This window comes from Oncorhynchus clarkii, unplaced genomic scaffold, assembly GCF_045791955.1.
Source record: "Oncorhynchus clarkii lewisi isolate Uvic-CL-2024 unplaced genomic scaffold, UVic_Ocla_1.0 unplaced_contig_12495_pilon_pilon, whole genome shotgun sequence".
NCBI lineage: Eukaryota > Metazoa > Chordata > Actinopteri > Salmoniformes > Salmonidae > Oncorhynchus > Oncorhynchus clarkii.
In genome coordinates this window covers 1-9,616 of record NW_027258111.1, presented here as the reverse complement: position 1 = coordinate 9,616, position 9,616 = coordinate 1, and the positions used below count along the sequence as shown (strand labels likewise).

General features: G+C 42.8%; 1 protein-coding gene across 1 annotated transcript; it reads left to right on the top strand.

Moving 5' to 3' along the window:
- The first annotated feature begins 137 nt into the window (after positions 1-137).
- LOC139395699 (zinc finger protein 585B-like) lies at positions 138-5,420 on the top strand. Its single transcript, XM_071143037.1, has 2 exons — positions 138-1,993; positions 2,891-5,420. Exons 1-2 carry the CDS (start codon positions 695-697, stop codon positions 4,793-4,795), a joined length of 3,204 nt encoding a protein of 1,067 aa, XP_070999138.1. The 5' UTR covers positions 138-694; the 3' UTR covers positions 4,796-5,420.
- Positions 5,421-9,616: the final 4,196 nt, after the last annotated feature.

Genomic DNA, 9,616 nt, shown 5'->3' with positions numbered 1-9,616 from the left:
TATTAAGTAAAAATTAAATAGTGACAGTAAATTAAAAGTCAATGTTTCACGGACTTGACAAATATAGAATGTCACTATACATAATGCACGCCTGTATAAAATGTTTTTGTTTTACACCATATGTCCTATTTACACAGGTGACCTCACAAGGGCTTCCACAGGTGACCTCACAAGGGATTCCACAGGTGACCTCACAAGGGATTCCACAGGTGACCTCACAAGGGCTTCCACAGGTGACCTCACAAGGGATTCCACAGATGACCTCACAAGGGATTCCACAGGTGACCTCACAAGGGATTCCACAGGTGACCTCACAAGGGATTCCACAGATGACCTCACAAGGGATTCCACAGGTGACCTCACAAGGGATTCCACAGGTGACCTCACAAGGGATTCCACAGGTGACCTCACAAGGGATTCCACAGATGACCTCACAAGGGATTCCACAGGTGACCTCACAAGGGATTCCACTGTTCTGGTGACAGGAAGAAGATCGGACCCTGAAATAACTTGTCTTTGACAGAGACTCATAATGCAGCACTTCCCGAGGCTCCCAGTGTGGCAGGAGATATAGGAGACCTGTGAATACACAGGAGATAGACACACCTCACACTAGTGACAGCTCCATTCAATAGCAAGTTGTTATTTTTATTTTTACAAAAAAAAAAAAACATTCTAACTCTGCTGAGACAAAATGAGTTCTGAGAAGGAAGCGTTGATGGATGAAATCGAAAAGAGTTTATGGAATTTAACTGAGGACAATTTACGCTACCTGTGTGAACGTTGTGGATTAGATGGCTCTGAAATTAAAGGGATGAATCATCGCTTATTAAGGCGTAAAGTCATGGAGGAAATGTGGGACAATACGGAGTCAATGAAATCAGAGGAGCAGGGAATGTCTTGGTTAGTCCAACTGAAAGAGGACATCAGGAGGACACAGGAGGAGGGTAGCAGTGCACTTATGAGTCCCAGCCAATCAGAGGATGTAGACCGCGATGAAGAACACAACAAGGGGGACAGGGATTGGTTGCCGAGCAACGGACTGACAGCAGAGCCCTCGCATTCCAGCCAATGTGATGATGATGATGCTGTCGACTGTGATGAAGAATGGAATGAAGAGGGAGGAGCTGGGTTGCTTAGCAACACACCAGACCAGAGTAAATTAAAGAGGCACATCAGATCGCACACTGTTAAACAACACACAGTGAATCCCTCAGTGAAACCTCACCACTGCTCGGATTGTGGGAAACAGTTCATTGTAAAATCAAGCCTTAAACATCACCGGCTAGTTTTTCACACAGACCACCCTCACCGCTGTGGTCAATGTAAGAAGAGCTTCATAACTGCAGGAAGGCTGGAATCACACACAAAAACACGACACCCGCCAAGTGATCCTCTGAAGAACCCACATGTGTGCTCTAAATGCGGTAGGGCATTCGCTGTGGCTGCCAGTCTTAAGAGACACCTGAGAACTCATACTGGGGAGAAACCGTACGTCTGCCCCCAGTGTGGAAAGGACTACAGTGACTGTGGAAACTTGAGGAAACACATGAGAAGAACTCACCCAGTAGAAGAGATGGTTGTGGAGCGTTTCGCCACTCAGAGGAGCATCCCTACAGGGAATGTGGAGGAAATGCAGGACAATACGGATTCAATTAAATCGGAGGAGCAGGGAACATCTTGGTCACTCCAACTGAAAGAGGACCTCAAAGGGATACAGGAGAATGGTAGCGCTGTACCCATGAGTCCCGGCCAATCCGATGACGATGGTGCTGATGACGACGATGATGACGATGATGACGATGCTGCAGACTGCAACGTTAAGGACAGGGATTGGTTGCCAAGCAACGGACTGAAGGCGGAGCCCATGAGTCCCAGCCAATCCGATGACGCTGTAGACTGGGACGAGGAGGACAGGGATTGGATGGCTAGCGATGGGCTGGAGGTGGAGTTGTCTCCAGAGAGACACACACCAGAGCAGAGAGTGAGAGAAGTAGGTACTTAAATTCCTGTTAAACATTAGCTTTTAGAAATCAGCATTCTTTTAAAACACAGACCATAAAGTGTTTTAAACCATTTCCCCTGCATTTTTATATTGAAAGTGAAGTGTTTTTTTTACTTCAATAGAGTGATCAATAGACATGCAACTACAGTTTTAATTCACATGCATTTCATCAGATGCCAACTGAAGCTATTTGGCTAGCAGCCACACAAGTAAATGAGCTTTTACACTAAAAAACAGGGTATATTTTACCAAAACGATGCACGGCCAACATATTTATAATGTTTATCATAGAAAGAATGGAGCCAGATACATGTCCTGATGTTTTGCTTTGAAGTTAATCTTTAAGCATTGTAACTGAACTGAAGCACACAGCAGTCAGAGTGGTGGAATGTAATTGGTCAAGACGAGAGCGAAGATATTTCATCCGATTGCGGAAGTGCAACTTGAAGCACAAAAAAATGTGTCCGTTTTTTAAATTCATGATTTGGAGTGAAACCTACTGAAGTTTTACAAAGAAACGCAACATATTTTTTATCTTTCCTTTTATGCGTAAAGAACGGCGTTAATGCGACCTCTGCTTGAAGTGTGTTTCTCTTTCCTTGAGTCCTCTCATCGTTGATTCCTGGACCTCCTCCTGTAAATGCATTGGAGAAGGTTCTAGGTTATTTCCCTTTACCCTCCAATGTATTTTAAGAAGGATGCCGATTACAGAAGGTTCTAGGTTATTTCTCTTTATCCTCCAATGTATTTTAAGAAGGATGCCGAGTAATCGACAGATGAGAGGAATCAAGGAAAGACTTTTGATTTTCTCTGCAAAAATGACTCGACTGGCTGGAAAGTTCCAGCCCTGATTCATTACATCTCTATTTTCTTATGATTTTCTAGGACAAACCTCCCCCGCCCCCCTTTGCCCTCCCAGAGTCCCCGGTAGCGGTCCCCGGTGCCTCTCCCGGTAGCGCCTTAATGTGCGGTCTGAAGAGGGTGTCCGTGCGGCTTGTCGACTGCAGGAAGACACCGGGGCAGAGTGGCCATATAATACACAAGACAACACAGACGGGAGAGAAACCCCACAGCTGGTCTAATGCTGAACAACACAAAACCCTCTCAGGAGACAGGCCTGGCTCCCATATCTGTGATCACTGTGGGAAGAATTTTACCACTGCTACCAATCTGAAAACGCATTTACCGTGTCTGTCTGGAGAGAAACCACACGTCTGCTCTGAATGCGGAAAGAGTTTCACACAGGCCGGCTGTCTTAAGAGACACCTGAGAACTCATACGGGGGAGAAACCGTACGTCTGTCCTCATTGTGGGAAGGCTTGTACTGATTCTGGAAACTTAAAGAGACACATCAGAAAAACTCACCCAGGAGAGGAGGTCATTGTGAAGAGACTTGCCTATCAGAAGAGCGTTCGTAATGCTAAAGAATACAAACAAGCCCACTCCGGAGATGGCTCTCATATCTGTGATCACTGTGGTAAGAATTTTACCACAGCAAGAAGTCTAAAACTACACATACAGTCCCTGCAGAGAAGGAGAGAGAACTTGACTGCAGAGAAAGCTCATGTGTGCTCTGAATGTGGAAAGGGCTTCCATCAGGCTGGAAGTCTTAAGAGACACCTGAGAACTCATACTGGGGAGAAACCGTACGTCTGCCATCATTGTGGGAAGGCTTGCAGTGATTCTGGAAACTTACAGAAACACATCAAAAGTCACATGGGTAAACAACACACAGTGAAACCTTACCTCTGCTCTGATTGTGGGAAGCAATTCATTGGAAAACAAAGCCTTGGACATCACCGGGAGGTTTTTCACACAGATCACCCTCACCGCTGTGGTCAATGTAAGAAGAGCTTCATAACTGCAGCAAGATTGGAATCGCACATAAAAACAAGGCACCCGCCAAGTGATCCTCTGAAGAACCCACATGTGTGCTCTGAATGTGGAAGGGGATTCCCTGTGGCCGCCAGTCTTAAAAGACACCTGAGAATCCATACTGGGGAAAAACCGTACTCCTGCCCTCAGTGTGGAAACAGTTACAATGATCGTGGAAATTTAAAGAAACACATAGGAACTCACACAGAAGAAAAACCTTACCACTGCTCGGTGTGTGGGATGAAGTTCCGTCATACAAAAACGTTACAACGGCATCACCAGGAGAACCACAAGGGGGAGACACTGGGTCCCATCCACAGGCACCAAGACCCTCTTCCATGCCCCCACTGCGGGGAGGAGTTCTCTACCAAGGCTCTTCTGAAGGATCATCTACGGACCCACTCTAGCCGGGTTCACTGCTCCCGATGCGACAAGACCTTCTCCACTAAAAGTAACTTACTGGTTCATCAGCGGATACACACTGGAGAGAGGCCTTACCTTTGCCCTCAGTGTGGAAAGAGTTTTTCTCTGGCAGGGAGTTTAAAACTTCATCTCCGGATTCATGCGGGTGAGAAACCTTACTGCTGTACTTACTGTGACAAGAGATTCACAAGTAAGAGTCACTGCAATCTTCATCTGCGAATCCACACTGGAGAGAAGCCGTACCAATGCCCTGACTGCGGGAGGTGTTTCGCTGACGGGAATGTCCTGAAAAACCACCGGAGGACCCACACAGGAGAGAAACCGTTCCAGTGCCGCTTGTGTGATAAAGCCTTTGCTCAGTTGAGCAGTCTGAAGAAACATCAGGAGACACACAGGCAAACTCAGCCTGTCTCTGTCCCAAGACTCCCTAATCCCTACCCACCACACAATCAGCATGTCCCTTATCCCTACCCATCACAGATTCAATGGTAACCTTGTTTACACCTTACCAAGTTGTCCGGTGTCCTGTTACCTGGTAACCTATCTGTTACCTGGTAACCTATCTGTTACCTGGTAACCTATCTGTTACTCTGTTACCTGGTAACCTATCTGTTACTCTGTTACCTGGTAACCTATCTGTTACCTGGTAACCTATCTGTTACCTGGTAACCTATCTGTTACCTGGTAACCTATCTGTTACCTGTCCCAGATAGGAAGGATGCATTTCTAACGTATTGGGACAGGAACCTAGACTCAGTCTGTCCCAAAAACCCAACCTGCCATGCACTCTGTGAATGGTAAGCTTGCTTATTAAACCTGTCCAGTCCCTTGTAGATAACTAGATGGAAATGAATTGAAGGATCCATTTTCTTTTATTTTCATTTGTTATGATTTTATTGAGGCAGGTTTGCAGTCATTGAGGGTTGATTTGCTGTATATAGAGCTTGGAATAGAATGGTATTTTGTCCATCTGTCTCAAAATAATTATTTTGCTCAAAGTTCATATTTTATCTCCAGAGTTTTGTATTCGCAGTTGATATTTGATATGTTGTTCATTTTAAAAAGTGTTTAAAATTCATGGCCGAACCTCAACTGGTGGAAATAAAATGGTGACAACGATATGTTGTCGGGGTAATTCTTTTTCTAATTCTTTGAGTAATTCGTTTTATGAATAAATAAGGGTCCTAGGCAGGGGTCAAAGTTAGCCGGTGTGCTCTGGTACCGCGACCCGGAAAAGAAATAGTGGGGGTACACCGTACCGGTAAAATGTGAACCAATCACAATCATTTCTAAGAAATACCAAGAAAATTACACCATTATTTGACAATACCGCATGTCAGCTGCATGAAAATGATTTGACTTGAAAACTGGCAGTAAACCCTCAAAGTTGCATTGTAATTCCGCGAGAACACTAAAATGTTGCCAAATGAGAGAACAGCAGCGTGTAGTGTGAATATGGTGTACATACAGTACCAGTCAAAAGGTTTAGAACACCTACTCATTCAAGGGTTTAGAACACCTACTCATTCAAGGGTTTAGAACACCTACTCATTCAAGGGTTTAGAACACCTCCTCATTCAAAGGGTTTAGAACACCTACTCATTCAAGGGTTTAGAACACCTCCTCATTCAAGGGTTTAGAACACCTACTCATTCAAGGGTTTAGAACACCTACTCATTCAAGGGTTTAGAACACCTCCTCATTCAAGGGTTTAGAACACCTACTCATTCAAGGGTTTAGAACACCTACTCATTCAAGGGTTTAGAACACCTACTCATTCAAGGGTTTAGAACACCTACTCATTCAAGGGTTTAGAACACCTACTCATTCAAGGGTTTAGAACACCTCCTCATTCAAGGGTTTAGAACACCTACTCATTCAAGGGGTTTTTCTTTATTTTTACTATTTTCTACAATGTAGAAAAATAGTGAAGACATCAAAACTATGAAATAACACATATGGAATCATGTAGTAACCAAAACAAGTGTTAAAACAAATCTAAACATATTTTAGATTTTAGATTCTTCAAAGAAGCCACCCTTTGCCTTGACGACAGCTTTGTGATAGGAGAAAACTGAGGATGGAATCATTTGGAAAAGCTCCAGTGCCCTCCACTAATATTGGCACATGGATATAGATAGATATGAGAAAAAAGTGTATTGTTTATCCTCTTGGTCTTTCATTCAAAATATCCACAAAAATCGAACCTTTAATTAAAGAAAAAATAATTGAAAGAAAAAATAAATTCTAATCATAAAACAAATATTTTCTCAAATATGTGTGACACAATTATTGGCACCCCTTCATTCAATACTTTGCGCAACAGCTCTGAGTCTTCTCCTATAATGGGTAAGGAGGTTAGAGAACACATGGCAAGGGATCTGAGACCATTCCTCCATACAGAATCTCTCCAGATCCTTCAGATTCCCAGGTCCACGCTCGTGGACTCTCCTCTTTAACTCATCCCACTGGTTTTCTATGGGGTTTAAGTCAGGGGACTTGGATGGCTATGGCAAACCCTTGATTATGTGGTCAGTGAACCATGCTGGAAGATCCAACCAAGGCCCAGTTTAAGCTTCCTAGCAGAGGCAGTCAGGTTTTGATTTAATATCTGCTGGTACATGATGGAGTCCATGATACCATGTATCCTAACAATTTGTCCCGATTTGTTAACATTTACAGTTGCTTTAAACTTCTTAATTATATCGCCCTTGATAGTGGAAATGGCATTTTCAACCGTTGAGCTATTTTCTTATAGCCATTTCCTGATTTGTGCAGCTCGACAACCTTTTGTTGCACATCATTACTGTATTCTCAGGTCTTTCCCATGGTGATGGTTGACTATGGGAACTTGGCCTCTGTGTCACCTCATATTTATTCCCCAGTGAAACAGGAAGTCAACAGGAAGCTTACCTCTTAAGTGGTCCTAATCACTCAGGTGAACTTAAAAATGTAAAATATGAATGGGAATATAATTCAGTTAGATTTTACTCATAAGAATTTCTAGGGGTGCCAATAATTGTGGCACACATATTTTAGAGAAATATATATATATAATTAATTTATTTCACGTTTTTTTTTCTCAATAATTTTACTTTACTTAAAGGTTCGATTTTTGTGAATGTTTGAATGAAAGACCAAGAGGACAAACAGCAAATAAATGTTTTTCACAGCCCGTTTTGCTCATATTTACCAAGGGTGTCAATATTAGTGGAGGGCTCAGTATGAACCTTTGGTCCTGAATACAAACTGTTATGTTTGGGGGAAATCCAATACAACACATTAATGAGTACCACTCTCCATATGTTCAAGCACCGTGGTGGCTGCATCATGTTATGGGTATGCTTGTCATCGATAAGGACTGGAGTTTTAGAATGGAGCCAAGCACAGGCAAAATCCTAGAGGAAAACCTGGTCCAGTCTGCTTTTCACCAGACACTGAGAGATGAATACACCTTTCAGCAGGACAATAACCTAAAACACAAGGCCAAATCTACACTGTAGTTGCTTACCAAAGAAGACAGGGAATGTTCCTGAGTGGCTGAGTTACAGTTTTGACTTAAACGTATATGAAAATCTATGGCAAGACCTGAAAACGGTTGTCTTGCAATGATCAACAACCAATTTGACAGATTTTGAAGAATTTTGAAAAGAATAATGGGCAAATGTTGCACAATCCAGGTGTGGAACGCTCTTAGAGACTTACCCAGAAAGGTGCGACTACAAAGTATTGACACGGGGGTATGAATACTTATGTAAACAAAATATTTCAGTATTTTAATTTTCAATAAATTTGAACACATTTCCTAAAAACATGTTTTCACTATGTGTAATCTATGCATCTATATGTCATTTTATGAATAGACAAGTAAAAAAAAACATGGTAGGTCTCATACCGGTAACGAATTGAATTTCACCCCTGGTCCTAGGTACATGATGTCTTGTGTTGTCTTTATCATGTCCACCTAATAAACAGGTGATTGTTGATAACATGGTTCGGTCATTTAATGAGGAGCTGGCTTCTACTGTCTGGTACAACTTATCCTATCATTCACCGGAAGAGAGAGAAGGGATGGAGTGGGTGGGAAGGTTTGAAGAATTGTCAAGTCTTGAAATAAGGGCTTTTATTTAGAAGGATTTCTTATTACCATACCGGAAATGACGCCATCGACATGCTCCCGGAGGTCAAAAAGGTATACATCAGAACACATCGGAAGGAAAGTCACAGACGATATAATAAAATATATTTAGAGTAATCAGGTATTTCGTATGCGCATATAGCGAAATTATATTCACTTTGTCGATAGGTATAGCCATAACCATGTAGTCGTAAACTAGCTAGGTCCACATGGATAGCCTGCAAAGTTAGCCCACGCTGATCTAGCTAGCTCCGCTAACGTTAGCTGCCTTGTACACCGCTAGCTATCTAGCTGTAGTTGTTGTAGCGTGGACTGTAAGACAAACCCAATATTACAGTCCACATTATAACAGCTATTGGATTTATTATGCTTGCTAGTTACGTCCCGACTGATTTGCTCCAATGTTGGGATTGATTTGGGTCCCCTACACAAGATGAATAGACTAGCTAAGTAACTAGCTAGCCAGCTAACTCATGCTAACAGAGCAATGGCCACGTTCCAGGCTGATCTCAAAACGGCTGGTTATATGTTTTAAATATCAGTTAAATATGACATGAAATTACAGATGAGTGTTTTGATGTATAAATATTTTTTACAGGTTCTCTAAAGTCCTGCCATTGTCGTTGTTGCCACACGAGCAGAACAATATGAATCCACTCAGTTCAGAGAAGGAAACATTGATGGATGAAATCGAAAAGAGTTTATGGAATTTAACTGAGGACAATTTACGCTACCTGTGTGAACGTTGTGGATTAGATGGCTCTGAAATTAAAGTTATGAATCATCGCTTATTAAGGCGTAAAGTCATGGAGGAAATGTGGGACAATACGGAGTCAATGAAATCAGAGGAGCAGGGAATGTCTTGGTTAGTCCAACTGAAAGAGGACATCAGGAGGACACAGGAGGAGGGTAGCAGTGCACTCATGAGTCCCGGCCAATCAGATGATGTAGACCGCAATGAAGAACACAACAAGGGGGACGGGGATTGGTTGCCTAGCAACGGACTGACAGCGGAACCCTTGCATCCCAGCCAATGTGATGATGATGATGCTGTCGACTGCGTTGAAGATTGGAATGAAGAGGGAGGAGCTGGGTTGCTTAGCAATGGACTGGAGGCGGAGTCAGCTCCAGATAGCCACAGTTACGTGAGTATTTCCCAGGCAGAAAGTGTTCTT

What these genes read in the sequence shown, in the direction of transcription:
- LOC139395699 (XM_071143037.1), top strand. Translation starts at nt 695, where the DNA reads ATGAGTTCTGAGAAGGAAGCGTTGATGGATGAAATCGAAAAGAGTTTA. An exon ending in CAGAGCAGAGAGTGAGAGAA is followed by an intron (nt 1,994 to 2,890) that starts GTAGGTACTTAA and finishes ATGATTTTCTAG; the next exon opens with GACAAACCTCCCCCGCCCCC.